Below are 19248 nucleotides of genomic sequence, written 5' to 3'. Positions count from 1 at the left end.
CGCGAGTATCTACAGTATGTGCTGTCAGAATACTAGGATATATACTTGATATCATTTTTATGATGAATTTGCATTAATGTTTATTACATTTTACAAATAAATTCTTAACTTCATTTAAATAATGTACACTATTAATAACTGGGGGGGCATGGTGGCACAGCAGAAGTGCTGCTGCCTCGCAGTAAGGGGACCACGTCCCAGGTGTCCCCTGCCTGGAGTTGGTATGTTTTCCGGGTGGGCTTCCTCAGCCTGCTTTGGTTTCCTTCCAAAAGCATGTCGGTTAGGGGATTTGGTGATGCTAAGTTGATGCTACTAGTGTATGTGTGTGTTCATATTCACCTTGCGATAAGCTGGCGCCCTCTGTCCAGGGATTATACTTGCCTCGTGCTTGATACTTTCTGGAATTGGTGCGACCCTGGCAGGATGGAAAGTTTTGAAGAATCGGCGTTCTAAACTTACTGATGGTTTTACATTTATTATTACAGATGCTTATTGTGTGGCGACTGGTTACGTGGAGAAAGAAAACGGAAGGACAGTAATTGGGGGTTGGTACATTTGGCAGACACAATACTAATACAATAAGTTATTCCATCCAGGGTGGCGTGCAAGGCAGGAACAATCCTTGGATGGGGTGCCAGCTCATGGCTACTGCTGCACCACCGTGCCTCCACATGTTTAATACATGCTTTAATGCATTTCATCATGAAAATGATAAAGTATATAGCTTATTATTCTAAAATGTTAAAAGAACTGTAATATCATGAATGAAATATATTCTGTGTGGCGATCACTGCCTGCGGGCTCCTGTTGGTATAAGAGAAAGCCTGTTTCAGAACCATGTAGCGATTAATGACTGGGTCGGGGAACATTTAGAATATGAAGAATTTAATGAGCTACTTTAATTACTATGGATTTTGGGAAACTCGAGTAAATTAAACATTTATTTTAAGATGAAGTTTACAACGTTATACTTTAATGACAAAATAAACCACAAGATAAAAGTGGAAATTTCGAGATTAACAATGACATTTTGACTTTAATCTCAACGTAAACCTTTTTTTTTTTTTCAGAAGGAGGGCTGCTACTTGCCTTTTCATGCCAACTTTGATATATGACACTTCTTTTAATTTTGAGCACTGCACAACCTTCTGAATTCTGTGTGCCTCTGCCACGCTGTACCACTCCTTCCATTTCCTTTTGTTGTTCAGAACACCGCTTAAGCCACCAAATAGTACATTTTTCCTTACCTCCACTTTATTGAGAAGGACCTCCATTTCGTATTCACTGAAATTCTTCTTTTTCACACATGCTTTTGCCATTGTCTTAACAAAACACTGAATAGAACAGGCTACTTACATTGATTTGCATATTTTGAAAATATGCAAAATCCTGGGAGGAGTCAGGGTAGGGCTGTAGGCTTTGGACATCAATTGGAATTCATAAAGGGAAAGTGCATAGAACTTTTCTTACATACAGTTTTATGCATGTGAATGGTTTTGTGCTTACACACATTTCTAGTTTTGTCTGTACGCCATGTATTAATGTGAATTCCACACAAGGCGTTATACATGAGGCCCAGGTCACACAAACTGGCTTGTTAACCATAATCTTTATGAATGGAATGCATTTGGACAATTGGTCTATCTCTCAATCAGATAGAACCTACAACCAGAACATACACTTATACCAAACAAATAGATGCATAAAACAAAAAAACAATATCCCTAGCTGAATTACTCTAAGCAACCCATTGTGTTTTTTGCCGTTTTCTGCTTTCATTTTCTGTATCCTGCAATTTTTGTTGTTTTCTCGGTCTACAGAAGAACAGTTTAAACCACACTCCCACAGCATTTAAATGAACCAAGTAAAAAACTGGTTTGAGTGATGTCAGCAATAACCACTAGCAGTATGCAAAATATCCTGTAAAGGAAGATTCTTCGCTTAGCATAGCTACCAGAGAATGATCTTTGCATGTGCTGCAAATAAACAACCTCACTTACTGCAAAACAATTTTTAAAAAATGCTGCAATTATATTTTTGTCTAAGAAAAACTGAGGTGATTTTTTTGTTGTCTCAGAGTTCAGGATTAGTTGATTTTATAACATAAAAAGTCTTTAAGTATTACTTATTACTGAAAATAATTCTAGCCGCCAACAAGTATGTTAAGAAAATTAATGGACGGGTGTATATTTACACACTCCAAATTCAATGGACATGATCTGATGTAGGTTTTTAAGCTGCTGTAATCCACAGTCAGCATTCTGACTGATGGTTTGTTAAAATTACAAAATTGAATCTGAGCTCCCCCTTTAGCACAATCAATCTTATGTTTTATTGAAATAAATGTCTGTATTACTTCTGTGTTAAATGAGGTTTACTAAAAAATAATGTTTCCAATTGTTTTTAATATTTTGTTGAGACATACTGGCATAGCGGTTAGCACTGCTATCTTGCATCTGTAGTCGGAATGATGCATCTGGAACACTGTGTGGTATTTGCATATTTTCCCCACGTCTTTAAAGGCTTCCTCTTAAATTTAAAGAAATGCAAGTCAAATTGATTGGAAAGTCTTAAATGAATAGTAGTATTATTGTTGTTTTTGGTATATGATCGATCAGCATGCAACACATTGCCACTGACCATCACAAAGATAAGTAAGAATGTATTAAAATATAAATTTATCTAGCATAACATTCTCAAACCCCCTTTAACCAATTTGGGTTTACCCTGGTCAATGTCTCCAGGTGTATGCTGTTTAAATAAAAATAATTATATTAAAAAAACTGGCCTGTAAAATACATAGTTTCCAGTTTAGTTTCCATCGCTGACCCGCTGTGTGACTCTGAGCAAGTCACTTGCCCTACCTTTGCTCCAATTGCAGAAAAAAATTTAAAAAATGAAAACAGTTGATCCATAGCTGTAAAGTGCTTTGAGGCCCACTTGCTACAGAAAGGTGCTACAACTTTTAAGTAAGAAAGCATGAAGTCGATTGCAAAATCAGCTGCCACCCTATCAACACCGGAACAGAGCCTTGAACCATTCAAAAGTTGTGCAGCGGGCAAGTGCTTTGTTATGCCAACACAAGAATGGCTGGCGTGTGAGTATGAGTGAGCCCCGTGATGGACTAACACCTCATTCATGGCTGACTACTGCTTTGTGCCCAGCATTTCCAGAATGGGCTCCTGCCCATGTGACCCTGAAGTAGATTAACCAAGTTTGAGAATACTGTACTAATTAAAAATGTATTCACTATAACTTCAACACTAAGTCTCAAATCATTAAAAAATATATAGTTATATTTCCTTCACATTTGACCCAGACGTGAGATACACTATTTGAAACTATATTCAAATTTACACATGCAGCCATACACTATGCATGCACAAATATTGATATTCACCCTGATATGTGGGAGGTACGAATAGTGGCTCTGAGGCTAAGGATCTGTGCTGGTATCCAGAAGGTTGCCGGTTCAAATCGCCGTCACTGCCAAAAGAGATCCTACTCTGCTGGGCCCTTGAGCAAGACCTTTAACCTGTAATTGCTCCAGGTGCGCTGTACAATGGCTGACCCTGTGCTCTGACCCCAAGGGGTACGCAAAAACTAACAAATTCCTAACACAAGAAATTGTATAAGGTGAAATAAAGAACAAAAAAAAAGGAACAAAAAACAGTCATCACAAGTTACAAAACAGAAATGTGAACGATCTCCCTGAGCAGATCAACAAGCATTTCCCTGTCTGACTCTCACTTTCCAGCAAAATCAATCACCACAAATATGTGGTTCACTGTTCCAAGACACTCATCATCAAATCTTTGATCACGGTGATGAAAGAATTGGAAATTAACTGGACTCTGATTGCCTTAAACCACAAGATTATTTATTCAATTCCTGCCTCTGACCCATTGTGTCTATTAACATGCCAGTGTTCCAAATAAAAAAGAAATCATATGTAAACAGTTATAATATGTGTCTGTACTTATACAGTAACATTGCTAGTGTTCAATTTTACTGTTTAGAACGTTCTTTGGGATCATGCTTGGCTCAGAAAGATGTAATACAAATAGAAGGATGAATGTTTCATTAGCATTTCTTGGATTATATTTTTAAAAAGTCTTGTCTATATAGATGATTAATTTATGATACAAAAATAAAAACTTTGACTGTGATCAAAAGATATCCTGTGATGAAATAACTATGTACAGTAATCACGTGTGATGGACAGCCGGCAACTCATCCCAGCCGACACATCCAGGCCGCTAGATAGCGTCTCCCCTGCAGAATAGAAGTGCCCAGGATTCCCGCAGGGCACCATGGGAGATGGAGTTCAGTTTCACAGCCCTGTTGGGGACCCTGGGGGCCACCGTGGGACGCTGCAGAAAGACAAGGAGATTTTTATTTCCTGTATGGCCTGGAAGTACTCCCAAGTCACGGGGATGGAAGAACTGAAGTACTTCTGGGCTGAAGAAAAATATTAACTCTTTATGTGACCCGGAAGTGCTATGGAATCACGTGGACTGAAGGACAGGTGCACTTCCGGGTCAAGGAATATTTAAAGGACTGTGGCAAACCTAGCAGGAAAGCCGGAGTTGGGAGGTAGTGTGACAGCGCTGCTGGGAGTGGAGGAGTGATTTATTGTATTACTAGTCATTTAGCCCGTTACAATAACGGGCGCTAGAACAGTAGTCCATAAACATTAGTAGGAACAGTCTATATTAAATGGCAAGGGACTTTGACCTCATTCTTTTTGTTTGTCGCATTTTTCTTTCTTTTGTTGATGTTTACTTGCTGAGCTGACCGTTCTTTGGGGGCTGCTGCCGTGTATTGTGTGTCTTTAATTTTCTGTGAAAGTAATACGGTCTTGTGCGTCCGCTGGCTTGTACGTCCGTAATATACCTTTAATTTTCTCTGGCGGTAATACAGGAGTGTGCGTCGGTAATATGCCTTTAATCTCCTCTGACAGTAATACTGGCTTGTATGTGGCTGTGATATGAATCACTATATTGTGTACCTTTAATTTCCTCTCGCAGTAATACTGGTTTGTATTTCCGTAAAACGCCTGTAACTTTCTCTGACAGTAATATCGCGCATCGCACCGTGTCCCGCGCATGCGCACTTCACCAGAAGACACACACACACGGACACCTGGACGCACACAGGGATTTTATTAAAGAGGATTATTGTGATCATTGATTATTGTATTATGTAGGTGGAGGTGCTTTGTGCACATTATTATAATAATTAAAAATATTACCGGGACTTTTACCTGGTGTTTGGGTGTGCTGTCTGTGGGTTTTACTGGTAAACAGCGACCCCTAGTGTCACACAGGTTAAACATTCCTCCCTCTGCTACAAACACTGCATCTGTGCAAAGCTGATATCAGATCTAGTCTTTTGCTTCAAGCCCAATAACTGTTGATATTCACTGAATCCTACAGTGCATCCGGAAAGTATTCACAGTGCATCACTTTTTCCACATTTCGTTATGTTACAGCCTTATTCCAAAATGGATTACATTCATTTTTTTCCTCAGAATTCTATACACAACACCCCATAATGACAACGTGAAAAACGTTTACTTGAGGTTTTTGCAAAAATATTAAAAATAAAAAAATTGAGAAAGCACATACAGTGGGTACGGAAAGTATTCAGACCCCCTTCAATTTTTCACTCTTTGTCATATTGCGGCCATTTGCTAAAATCATTTAAATTAATATTTTCCCCTCATTAATGTATACACAGCACCCCATATTGACAGACAAAAAAAAGAATTTTTGAAATTGTTGCAGATTTATTAAAAAAGAAAAAATGAAATATCACATGGTCCTAAGTATTCAGACCCTTTGCTCAGTATTTAGTAGAAGCGCCCTTTTGAGCTAATACAGCCATGAGTCTTCTTGGGAAAGATGCAACAAGTTTTTCACACCTGGATTTGGGGATCCTCTGCCATTCCTCCTTGCAGATCCTCTCCAGTTCTGTCAGGTTGGATGGTAAACGTTGGTGGACAGCCATTTTTAGGTCTCTCCAGAGATGCTCAATTGGGTTTAAGTCAGGGCTCTGGGTGGGCCATTCAAGAACAGTCACAGAGTTGTTGTGAAGCCACTCCTTCGTTATTTTAGCTGTGTGCTTAGGGTCATTGTCTTGTTGGAAGGTAAACCTTTGGCCCAGTCTGAGGTCCTTAGCACTCTGGAGAAGGTTTTTGTCCAGGATATCCCTGTACTTGGCCGCATTCATCTTTCCCTCGATTGCAACCAGTCGTCCTGTCCCTGCAGCTGAAAAACACCCCCACAGCATGATGCTGCCACCGCCATGCTTCACTGTGGGGACTGTACTGGACAAGTGATGAGCAGTGCCTGGTTGTCTCCACACATACCTCAGTGCAAGACACATGACAGCCCGCATGGAGTTTGCTAAAAGACACCTGAAGGACTCTGAGATGGTGATAAATAAGATTCTCTGGTCTGATGAGACCAAGATAGAACTTTTTGGCCTTAATTCTAAGCGGTATGTGTGGAGACAACCAGGCACTGCTCATCACTTGTCCAATACTTTCCGTACCCACTGTATACATAAGTATTCACAGCCTTTGCCATGAAGCTGGAAATTGAGCTCAGGTGCATCCTGTTTACCCTGATCATGCTTGAGATGTTTCTGCAGCTTAATTGGGAGTCCACCTGTGGTAAATTCAGTTGACTGGACATGATTTGGAAAGGCACACACCTGTCTATATAAGGTCCCACACTTGACAGTTCATGTCAGAGCACAAACCAAGCATGAAGTCAAAGGAATTGTCTGTAGACCCCCGAGACAGGATTGTCTCGAGGCACATATCTGGGGAAGGTTACAGAAAAATTTCTGCTGCTTTGAAGGTCCAAATGAGCACAGTGGCCTCCATCATCCGTAAGTGGAAGAAGTTCGAAACCACCAGGACTCTTCCTAGAGCTGGCCGGCCATCTAAACTGAGCGACTGGGGGAGAAGGGCCTTAGTCAGGGGGGAGGTGACCAAGAACCCGATGGTCACTCTGTCAGAGCTCCTCTGTGGAGAGAGGAGAACCTTCCAGAAGGACAACCATCTCTGCAGCAATCTACCAATCAGGCCTGTATGGTAGAGTGGCCAGACGGAAGCCACTCCTTAGTAAAAGGCACATGGCATCCTGCCTGGAGTTTGCCAAAAGGCACCTGAAGGACTCTCAGACCATGAGAAAGAAAATTCTCTGGTCTGATGAGACAAAGATTGAACTCTTTATTGTGAATGCCAGGTGTCACGTTTGGAGGAAACCAGGCACCGCTCATCACCAGGCCAATACCATCCCTACAGTGAAGCATGGTGGTGGAAGCATCATGCTGTGGGGATGTTTTTCAGCGGCAGGGACTGGGAGACTAGTCAGGATAAAGGGAAAGATGACTGTAGCAATGTACAGAGACATCCTGGATGACAACCTGCTCCAGAGCGCTCTTGACCTCAGACTGGGGCGACAGTTCATCTTTCAGCAGGACAACGACCCTAAGCACACAGCCAAGATATCAAAGGAGTGGCTTCAGGACAACTCTGTGAATGTCCTTGAGTGGCCCTGCCATAGCCCAGACTTGAATCTGATTGAACATCTCTGGAGAGATCTTAAAATGGCTGTGCACCGACACTTCCCATCCAACCTGATGGAGCTTGAGGTGCTGCAAAGAGGAATGGGCAAAACTGGCCAAGGATAGGTGTGCCAAGCTTGTGGCATCATATTCAACAAAACTTGAGGCTGGAATTGCTGCCAAAGGTGCATCGACAAAGTATTGAGCAAAGGCTTTGAATACTTATGTACATGGGATTTCTCAGTTTTTTTATTTTTAATAAATTTGCAAAAACCTCAAGTAAATGTTTTTCACGTTGTCATTATGGGGTGTTGTGTGTAGAATTCTGAGGAAAAAAATGAATTTAATCCATTTTGGAATAAGGGTGTAACATAACAAAATGTGGAAAAAGTGATGCGCTGTGAATACTTTCTGGATGCACTGTATATTAACATGTTTCCAGAGGAAGCTGAAAAGGAATTAAAACTAATCATTCATACAATTTTTAAAACATGAACAGGTCGTGTTAAAAATTAGAGAAATATTGCAGATGGGCTGCCTGATGTAAAGAGTGAACACTTCAGCTACAGGAATGCAAAGCAGAATGGTAGTAATGTGAGAGAGTTTGACGAAACTGTACAAAGTTAATCACATTACTGTGATTAATATGCACTCCTTTCCTTTATTTGAACATATTAATGATAATAGTATATTCAGAATATTGACTACACAGAATGAATCTAGTGTGCAGTTTATATTAACAAGCATGAGTGTTATCATACATTAGTATTAATATTAGCAACCCTTTTTGAATACTGACAACTTACTATGTTTTTGTTTTTTTATTTCTTTTCTCTGGAATCATGGGGGTTATTACAAAGTACTTTAAGCATCATAACAGCTAAAATAATATTACTGTGTTTAGCTTTTTTAATTTTTTTGTTGTGATTGTTAATTCTACCTGGACTGCATTATTAAGAAGATTTGTAACTGCAGGTATCTCACCTTAACCTTCAGGTCACTGCTGTTGAGAAAGATTCTCAAGTTATGATTTTTTGTCTCCAACACAAATCCCCGCCCCCAGCACCGTCTTATTCTGTAATTTGCGACTTAGGTTACTGGCTGCAAAGCTCAACAAAGAAATTGTGAAATTGGTGACAATGCTAAAATGTGAATCTCACTTTTTCAATCTAATGTTTCATAGGGGGCAGAAACAATATAATTGTAATCATCAATACATTTAACATGAAATAATAAAGACCTCAATTGCGACTTTAAGACAAAACAGTGCTCTCATAGCATGCACTCCAAAGGGTCAAGGCAGTACTGTTACAGTTAGGCCGGGTTTATACTTCACATGACGCGACGCATGCTGCAGCGGATGCTCCTGCTACACAAGCGTTGTACTGTTTATACTTGCGTGCATACTTTACGTAAATCTGGAGGAATCCACCAGGTGGCAGTGCGAGATATTATCATGGGGATAACAGATTCGGCTTCGCTGTGTTGTGAATTGCCTGGAACATCCATTAAATTCTGATGACACCTTACCGTAATATCTCTGAAAAGGATGTTTAATGATTAAATCCATCGATCCAGGGATATGTCCATTCCAGCTAGCATTGGGCACGAGGCAGAAACAATCCCTGGACGAGGCATCAGCTCATTGCAAGGTGAATACAAGCACTCATATACACTGGAGTCATTTTAATGTCACCAAATCTGCATATCTTTGGAAGGAAAATGGAGCTCACTGTGGAAACTCCAGGCAGGGAACACCAGCGATGTGACTCCCTGCGAGACAGCGGTGCTACCGCTCTGCCACCGTGTCACCCCCATGTGTGTAATTATTAACAGTGTTCATTATTTAAACGAAATTAACGATTTATCTGTAAAATGTAACATACATACTTTAATGCATTTCATCATGAAAGTGATATCAAGTATAAATCTTAGGATTCTAAATGTGCAGAGAGTTGGAATATTATACATTTAATGTGTTCAGTGTGGCGATCTATTGCTGTTTGCTGCTGCTGTTCGGACCAGAGGAAGCCCCAGAAAAAAAAGATGGCACAAAAGATGGTATGTGAGATTTTTAAAATGTATCATTATGATTGCGAATATGCGACACTTGAATATAAAAGCACCACGAATGCATTTGTATGTCGGCATTTTGCTTCACCACACAGAACCATTCATCAAACATCGAAGTGCGCACATTGATCCCGAAGGATCCACAAAGTGGCTTTTTGTCACATGTAGATAGTAAACTGAGACTCTGACATTACTCTGATGGGCAATATATTATGATGGTGGAGTATCCATACAAATCTAAGCACATTTTTGCAAATATACTGTATATGTATGCACTAGATATGAATGACAGAAAATTCATGCTTAAGGCATTTGTATTAGTTCCAAGTATGAGCACTCACAATAGCATAATGACTGGAGACTTTAACAACGTATTAAATCCAGACTTAGGTTAGGTCCTTAGCAGCTGCACCTATAACATTTGAAACTAAGACGGAAAACACACAGTTTAAAGATCACAACTTGTCTGACCCATTAAGATTTCTGTATTACAGCTCAAAAGTATATTGTTTCTTCTCACCAGTACACCACAGTTACTTCAGAATTTATTTTTATGGGTAATATACTATTACCCTTTGTTAGCTCTTGCAGACATGAACCTCATTATCTCTGATCATGTTCCTGATATTTTGGATCATCAAGTCCTATAAATCCTACCTACAACTGACAACTTAACTCACTAATGTTCTCATTCTCAAGGACAAAACTCATCCTGGAAATTCTTTGTTTGGGCTCCTCCCGTCAGGAAGACGCTTTAGGTCAACCCGTGTATGCACAAACAGACTAAAAAATAGCTTTTTCCCATCTGCCATAAACTTTCTGAACTCTGAATCTCCTCAGTCTGAGATCATTTTTAATTGAACATGTGTAATAAGCTATATTGGTAATGTGCAATATACTAATGTAATACAATATATCATATGTAATGTACTATTCATTAATAGGTGCGATAACAATTTATACTGCTGTACTTTGAGCAATAATAATTTGCTCTGGTTACTTGATCACTTAACACTGTATATGACATATTTGGAATTATTTGACTTTTCTTTAAATGCACCTTGGTGCTGTCACAGAAAGTAATTTTGTTGTGTTACACAATGACAATAAAGTGCTCGAACTTGCTTTATACTGTATAATTAATTTCCACACATGTTGATATTTTCTTAGAGATCAAGTTAGACTCACTTGTTCCATTATTTATCAGTAATGCAAAACAGCCACATATGAAAAAGGCGACTCTCCAGAGACCTAATGCAGAAGATGACATGGCAATAACAAACTTTCAAATCTATTACAGTACTAGGATGCAAATATACACATTCTAAAATTTTTAAAAATGGCAGAATTTAAACTCAACAAAACAACACCTGTTTGTTTAGCACTAGAAAGGAAATCCTGCTCTAAATCTTCTTTGTATGCTCTGCTCTGTACTCCACTTAACACTGATTATCATCAATTTACCAGCAACCCAGTGGTTCACCATATCGTAAAAATAAGGAACCAATGTAGGACACAGTTTACTTTAGAAAACACATATTTGATGCCCCTATTCAGGATAGTCTCCTATTCTATTTTTGGGAATCAGCCCAACTTGGTGTTGGTCCAAAGCCCAGATAAATAGAGAGAGCTAGTGTCACAAAGGGAATCCCATGTTCAGTCTCAGAGGACCACAAAGATTTCAGTTTTTATTCCAGCCCATATAGTTAAATGAAGTTAATTGGTGCTGCTAAACTAGTAATGGGACAACCAGCATTTGTGTGCTTCATTTAATTTACTTGATTTTTTAAGATTCTCAACCTTTAAATGCTTCCTTTCCTCTTAAGCAGTTCCATTTGTTGTTGTAATTGATTCTCACTTCCTTAACAAGCTGCCAATTAACAATGAGATGCAACAAGTGACAAAGCAGTATTTAACCTGGGCCCCTTTACACACGTATGTGCTCCTCATAATGTTTTAATTTTTATAAAACATTTTGAAAGAAATGGAAGAGAACATTATAAGAGGCTACAAATCATATTCTTATTATATATATTTTTTTTTCCTTTCTGAGAATGACCCAATATGGAAAAATACACACAGTAACAGGCAATAAAATTTGATAACAAGTTCTGCTATCAGTAAGGATCGACTTCTAATTAGGCAACAGGGTTGGAGTATAACCCTGCCGCTGCTATGTCCTCCTGGACTCCCACTGGAAAGCCCTGGTTTAGTGGAATTTTACATGCCATTTCAGGCAAATGTATGGCCAATTCTTAGAAAGCTTGCTGTCATTTTGGATCTTACACAAGCCAGTTCAGGACTGCTTCCTATTTGTGTTATATCCACATTGTGAACAGGAAATCTTTCTAGGCAGCTACTGCATAGAGTTTCTAACAGACCGGCTATCATATTGTGTTACCCACACCTCAACAGACAAATTCAGAAAGACACACTCACACAAATATATGAAGACTTGCTACCTAGTTGTGCTGGAGAACAGTTTCACACAGTTTTAGGGCAACTTGCTGTCGGGTTGAGTGTGTAATACACACCAATTCAGACATGCTGCACACTTGAATTATACACACAAAAACAGTGAGTACAGAACGTTTTTTTTAATACTGCAGGAGTGTACAGAATCTAACTTACCATCAAGTTCCACTTCACTTTCTCTCAGATACAAACAATCAGACTTGCTGTCCACTTAAATACACATCCTGTGGGCAGTAATACTGTGTTTACCACTGTAGCACAAAGTTTACGGTGGACTGCTTGAAAAGATGTGACACATTTATGTGCACAAAGACATGTTTTTTTTTTTTTTACCTGATGTATGGTTTCTAATTTTATAATAAAATCTGATAAAATGCTAATATGTTCTCATGTATAATCCTAACAAGTATTTACTTTGAAGTCATTTACTTTTTCATGAGTTTGTCTTCACTGACTTTTGAATAACTTCAAGTCTATCAATTAAACTCATGAATGAAAAACCTTTAATATTTGATTTGAGATATTTGCTGAGACATGAATTCATTGTTTAATTATCTGACCTCTGATCACAAGATGATGATGATGATGATGATGATGATGAGGTGGATAAGTAATCTCTAATGATCCAGGGTCTTGTCTGAGCCAATAACAGAAATGATTGTGAGTGTATCAGCTACTCCATTGTCTATAATTTCTGATGGATCACATGCCCAAATATACAAGTTAAGAGTGATGCACGCACCTTTACGGAGCAGCTGCTGCCCAGATATTGGTTAAGGAGAGGCCCTACACACACATCTTCAGGCAGGACTTCTTATCAAGTTGCTTTTACAAAATTCAGACTTGCTGCATACAGACACTTTACATAAAGTATTTCTATACTGCATCTCCGTGCAGTTTCCGACAGACTTCCTGTCGAGTTCCACTTTGCTCTTAGAAAAGTACTTGCATTGCCACACACACTGTCTACAGGCATTCTTTCCATACCACACCTGTATACAGCTTACGACAGGCTTGCCGTCTAAATGTAGCTCTTTCCCACAAACACAGGCATATTCAGACTTGCTGCACTCTCTTAACAAACACACTATGTACTGAAAGGGTTTCTATACTATAACTGTTATCGTTTCTAACAAACCTGCTTTCAAATTGTGGCTTCCTAACATACACAGACTCAGTCTTGCTAAACACTCTATACACACACAGTGTAGTGATATTCTTTCCATTCCTTATCTGTATACAGTTTCCGAGAGGCTTGGTGTCCAAGTGTAGCCCTTTCCCAAACACACACAAAGACAGCTTTAAATTTACTGCACACTCTTAAACATTTACCTGAGGTGTTTCTATACCATATTTGTATACAGTTTTGGACAGACTTGCTCTGAAACTCTAGATTTCTCACAAAAGCTCAGTCTTGTTAAACATTCTCACACATACCAAGTAGTGTCCATACCACATCTGCATACAGGTTATAACAGGATTTGATGTCCAAGTGTAGCTCATTCCCACACACAGAAAAACACACATCTTCAGACTCACTCCACACCTTTTGCAAACCCACATTATGTACTGACATAGTTTCTATAATATATTTGTGTAAGGTTTCTGGCAGACCTGCTCTTAAATTGCAGCTGTTTCTCTCTCTCTCACACACACACATACACATAAACTGAGTCTTGCTAAACACTCTTTACACACACACACACACACAATGAGTATTGATAGTGTTTCTATAGGTCTTCATTGGGTCAATCTTGTCAGGATAGGGTGAAATTTGTACTAGCGTGTATATTACCCATCCATCCATTATCCAACCCGCTATTTCCTAACTACAGGGTCACGGGGGTCTGCTGGAGCCAATCCCAGCTAACACTGGGCGCAACGCAGGAAACAAACCCCAGGCAGGGCGTCATCCCACCACAGCGTGTATATTATATCACCATCTATATACAGTTAGCACATCAGAAACATTTTTGACGAGAACAGCCCATTCAGTCCAACAAACTTTTCCAATCCTGTCCAACCAATTTCTACAAAACAACATCAAGAGGACTTCTGAATGTCCCTGTGAGTCCTACTGTCCACTTATTCCTTGAATCTGTACCTCTCTAGGTGAAGGAAAACTTCCTAACGTTTGTGTGAAATTTACCCTTAACAAGTGTACTTTTGTCAGACTCATTTTAAAGTAACGGATGGTATCCACTAAAATCCCATTACAATTTTAAACACTTCAGTCATGTCACCTCTTACTGCATCGGTTTGCTTAACGGGCTGACTTACTGTCACATTGTGGCTCTGTCTCACACAGGTACTCCGTCAGAGTTACTCTCCACGTATGGACTTGTATAGTGTACATGAGGTTTTGCTCTAAGATTGGTCCACAGAGTTTTTGAACTACTCCTTGTTTTGTGTCACATGCCGATTCACAGAAGTTCATGGAGTCTACGCAGACTTACCGATGCAGCAGTCGTGGTATACACACCGATATCGTTCAAAGGGAGTCTTTCATATATATTCGTAAAGGCTTGCTGTCAAAGTTATAACTGGGTTGGTCTCAGATACTGATTTGCTTACCACTTGCCTTTTACACACACACACACACACACACACACGATTAATGAATTCTAGTCTTTCAATACTGCGACAGACCCTCTTTCAGTGCGTTGTGTTACTTACACGTTTGAGCAAACTCAAATTCCAAGTTGTAACTCATTCACTCCCTCTCACGCTTACACAGACAGACAGACAGACACACACACACACTTTTCGGTTCAGAGACACCTGCTCTTTGTGCGCCTATTTCAGAACTCGCGATCCGAGACATCACGATATCACTCACCAGCTATCCCGGGAGAAGGAGGTGATGAGACGGATGCCCGGTGCCAGAGAGGTCCTCATGGCTTCGGCTGCGTGGGACACAGCGCTCCCGTGGCACTTGGTGAAGCCGGCGACAACGGTGGCTCAAGACGAGATCTCGGGGATCGGCTTTCCCTTCCGCGTTCCTCACTTACGGAGCGTCATCGTCTCCAGGAGCTGTTTGTTGACTTTATCGACAAAGAAAAAGCAAAGGTAAACGAACCGGCTATTTAGAGGCGGGGGGAGGCGCCCCGGAGAGACTTCGTTTCGTTTCCCATGCCACCGCCCCCACAAAGGGAGAGCAGGAGAAGCCAGCTAAGCGACGCTCCGTAGGGTCATCGCGCGTCCCTTCCTCCTGGTCACGTGGCCCGCTTTTTCCAGCTCGCTCTCGTCACCGCGCCTGTTTTGTTTTCCAAGGAGGCGGAGAGGCACACGCACGGGAGTGCGCGTGACGCCTAAACGCGCGCGTGCCTTCTACGTCGCTGGCGAGATTTGTCAAATGAGTTAAATATGCAGATACTTAAAAAAAAAACAAAACCCGATACTAAACAGAAATTAAATGACACACCGGGGCAGAGGATCTCGTTAAAATCTGTGCGACCCGGCTGGTGAGATGTTGCTTAACTCAGGCCGAAGTGTCCCCCGCGTTCGTGTGAGAACAGTTTGGGTATTGAGAGGCGAGGCGCGGAGCACCCTGACTCAGTCAAACCGCACATTTAAAGTCATAAACTCTCGTTTCCTCTTGTGGCACAGAGACCTTCACATTAGCAGATAAGCTGCAAACAAGTCCTAGTTTGCGTTTCTTGCCGTGTGTTAAACCAGTGGGAGACACGCGCCGTTAACTTTGAGTATGGGCTTTGCCTGAAGACAGTGATTCCGAATCCTGGCAGAAGATGTCAGCCAACATTCTGACCAATATTTGACTGGCAGCACACATACCACCCATTTCACTTAACGTGGCAGTGGTAACACGCATTCAAAAAGTCCGCTAGTGTGTGGTTTAGTCAAGCAGCTTGCCGAGCTGACATTGCGACAGTGCCATATGCGAAACTGTGCAGATGGTGATGTTACCCAGCTAAGTCTATCATAGTGATAAGTGATGGCACAGACATGTATCTCATGATAGACAGGGACGCCATCTGGGTTATAGCACTAGGACAGTTCTGCTGCCCAGCTAAGTCTACTGCCATATTTAGTGATGGTAGTTAACTACAGAGGGATCACACTTCTCAGCCTTACTGGAAAAATCTATTCAAGGGTCCTGGAGAGGAGGGTCCATCAGATAGTCGATTCTCGGATTCAGGAGGAACAGTGTGGCTTTCATTCTAGTCGTGGAACAGTGGACCAGCTCTACACCCTTGGCAGAGTCCTGGAGGGTTCATGGGAGTTTGCCCAACCAGTCTACATGTGTTTTGTGGACGTGGAAAAGGCGTTTGACCGTGTCCCTCGGGGAATCCTGTGGGGGGTGCTCCAGGAGTATGGGGTACCGGACCTCCTGATAAGGGCTGTTCGGTCCCTGTACAACCGGTGTCAGAGCTTGGTTCACATTGCCGGCAGTAAGTCAAACCCGTTTCCGGTGAGAGTTGGACTCCACCAGCGCTGCCCTTTGTCACCGATTCTGTTCATAACTTTTATATACAGAATTTCTAGGCACAGCCAGGGCGTTGTGGGGGTCCGGTTTGGTGGGCTCAGGATTGAGTCGCTGCTTTTTGCAGATGATGTTGTCCTGTTTGCTTCGTCAGGCTGTGATGTTCAGCTCTCTCTGGATCAGTTCGCAGCCGAATGTGAAGTGGCTGGGATGGGAATCAGCACCTCCAAGTCCGAGACAGTGGTTCTCAGCCGGAAAAGGGTGGAGTGCCCTCTCAGGATTGGGAGCGAGATCCTGCCCCAAATGGAGGAGTTCAAGTATCTTGGGGTCTTGTTCATGAGTGAGGGAAGAATAGAGCGGGAGATCAACAGGCGGATCGGTGCGGCATCCGTAGTGATGCGGGCTCTGCATCAGTCTGTCGTGGTGAAAAAGGAGCTGAGCCAAAAGGCAAAGCTCTCATTTTACCAGTCGATCTACGTTCCTACCCTCACCAATGGTCATGAGCTGTGGGTAGTGACCTAAAGAACAAGATCGCGAATACAAGCGGCTGAAATGAGTTTCCTCCACAGAGTGTCTGGGCTTTCCCTTAAAGATAGGGTGAGAAGCTCATTCATCCAGGAGGAGCTCAGAGTAGAGCCGCTGCTCCTCCGCATCGAGAGGAGTCAGATGAGGTGGCTCGGGCATCTGATCAGGATGCCTCCTGGACGCCTCCCTGGTGAGGTGTTCCGGGCACGTCTAACCGGGAGGAGGCCCCAGGGAAGACCCAGGACACGCTGGAGGGACTATATCTCTCGACTGGCCTGGGAACGCCTCGGAATTCCCCCTCGGAAGAGCTAGTAGAAGTGGCCGGGGAGAGGGAAGTCTGGGCATCTCTGCTCAAGCTGCTGCCCCCATGACCCGATCTTGGATAAGTGGAAGAGAATGGATGGATGGATGGAGTTAACCAAAGGTTACATAACAATGCTATCTGGCCAAGCTAGGCATAATGGTAGTAAAATGTGGTTAAACTGGACAAGCTACCCAGGTAAGTCTATCACAATAAACAGTGATGGCATCAACTTAGGCCTAATATGTTAGACAGGAATGCCATCTGGCTATGACTAACTAAACAGTTATGCCATCAGGTTAAGCAGTCATGTTAGCCAGATAAAGCTAATGTGAGACAGTCTTGCCATTCAGTGGCTCTGACGTGCCATCAATGCCATCTGGTTTAGGAGGAGGACACCGTTTTACTGTCCAGCTACATCTATCACAATAAATAGTGGTGGCCTCTACTTAAGCTTGATATGTTCGAAGTGGAGCATATGATATTATTTATCTTGACTTTCAGAAAGCATTTGATAAGGTGCCACATGAGAGGTTGGGCATCAAACTAAAAGAAGTGGCAGTTCAGGGTGATGTTTTTAGATGGGTGAAGAATTGGCTCAGACACAGGAAGCAGAGGGTGATGGTGCAGGAACCTCATCAGAATTGGCTGATGTTAAGAGTGGTGTCCAGCAGGGGGCAGCGCTGGGGCTGCTGCTATTTTTAATATATAAAAATGATTTAGATAGGAATATAAGTAACAAATTGGTTAAGTTTGCAGATGATACCAAGATAGGTGGATTAGTAGATCATTTGGAATACATTATAAAATTACAGAAGGACTTGGACAGCATACAGGCTTGGGCAGATTTGTGGCAGATGAAATTTAATGTCTGTAAATGTAAAGAATTACACATAGGAAGTAAAAATGTGAGGTTTGAATACACAATAGGAGGTCTGAAGATCGAGAGTCCACTTTATGAGAAGGATTTAGGAGTCGTAGTGAACTGTAAGCTATCAACCTCCAGACAGTGTTCAGAAGCCATTAAGAAGGCAAACAGAATGTCAAGTTATATAGCGTCTTGATGTGTGGAGTACAAGTCACAAGAGGTGACACTAAACCTTTATAACACACTGGTGAGACCTCATGTGGAGTCTGGGTGCAGTTTTGGTCTCCAGGCTACAAAAAGGACATAGCAGCACTAGAAAAGGTCCAGAGAAGAGCAACTGGGCTGATTCCAGGGCTGAAGGGGATGAGCTATGAGGAAAGATGAAAAGAGCTGAGCCTTTACAGTTTAAGCAAAAAAAGATTAAGAGGTGACACGACTGAAGTGTTTAAAATTATGAAGGGAATTAGTACAGTGCATCGAGACGGTGATTTTAAAATCAGCTCATCAAGAACATGGGGACACAGTTAGAAACTTGTTAAGGGTAAGTTTCGCATAAACATTAGGAAGTTTTTCTTTACATAAAGAATGATAGACACTTGGAATAAACTACCAGGTAGTGTGGGAGACAGTGAGACTTTAGGGACTTTCAAAACTTGACTTGATGTTTTTTGGAAGAAATAAGTGGATAGGACTGGCGAGCTTTGTTGGGCTGAATGGCCTGTTCTCGTCAAGAGTGTTCTAATGTTCTAATCATAGTCAGAAATCTCACTTGGCTAAACCGGACGGACATGCCAGCAAACTCATGTGGTTAATCCAGACAGCACACTGATGCAGTCTTGCTTCCCAGGTCATCTTATTACAATAAGCAGTGGTGCCATCTTAACCTGATAAAATAGACACCAATGCACCAAGTTAAGGAGAACATGGCAGTATTACCATCTGGTTCAGATGGAGAAGATATTGTTGTTGCCTAGCTGTCTA

General features: G+C 41.4%; 1 protein-coding gene across 2 annotated transcripts in view; it reads right to left on the bottom strand.

Annotated features, from left to right (window-relative positions):
- slc37a2 (solute carrier family 37 member 2) overlaps window positions 1–15383 on the bottom strand; it is a 47125-nt gene extending 31742 nt beyond the window's left edge. Inside the window, exon 1 of one of the 2 annotated variants that reach the window (XM_028810443.2) lies at window positions 14969–15383. In XM_028810443.2, coding sequence (XP_028666276.1) covers window positions 14969–15027 — 59 coding nt within the window. In that variant the 5' untranslated portion in view covers window positions 15028–15383. The remainder of the gene's footprint in view (window positions 1–14968) is intronic. The other variant, XM_028810444.2, reaches the window with a different exon arrangement.
- Between the last annotated feature and the right edge of the window lie 3865 nt (window positions 15384–19248).

This window comes from Erpetoichthys calabaricus, chromosome 9 (genome assembly GCF_900747795.2).
Source record: "Erpetoichthys calabaricus chromosome 9, fErpCal1.3, whole genome shotgun sequence".
Classification (NCBI taxonomy): Eukaryota; Metazoa; Chordata; class Cladistia; order Polypteriformes; family Polypteridae; genus Erpetoichthys; species Erpetoichthys calabaricus.
The sequence above is the reverse complement of the archived record's forward strand: the minus strand, read 5'-3'. Positions and strand labels throughout refer to the sequence as shown.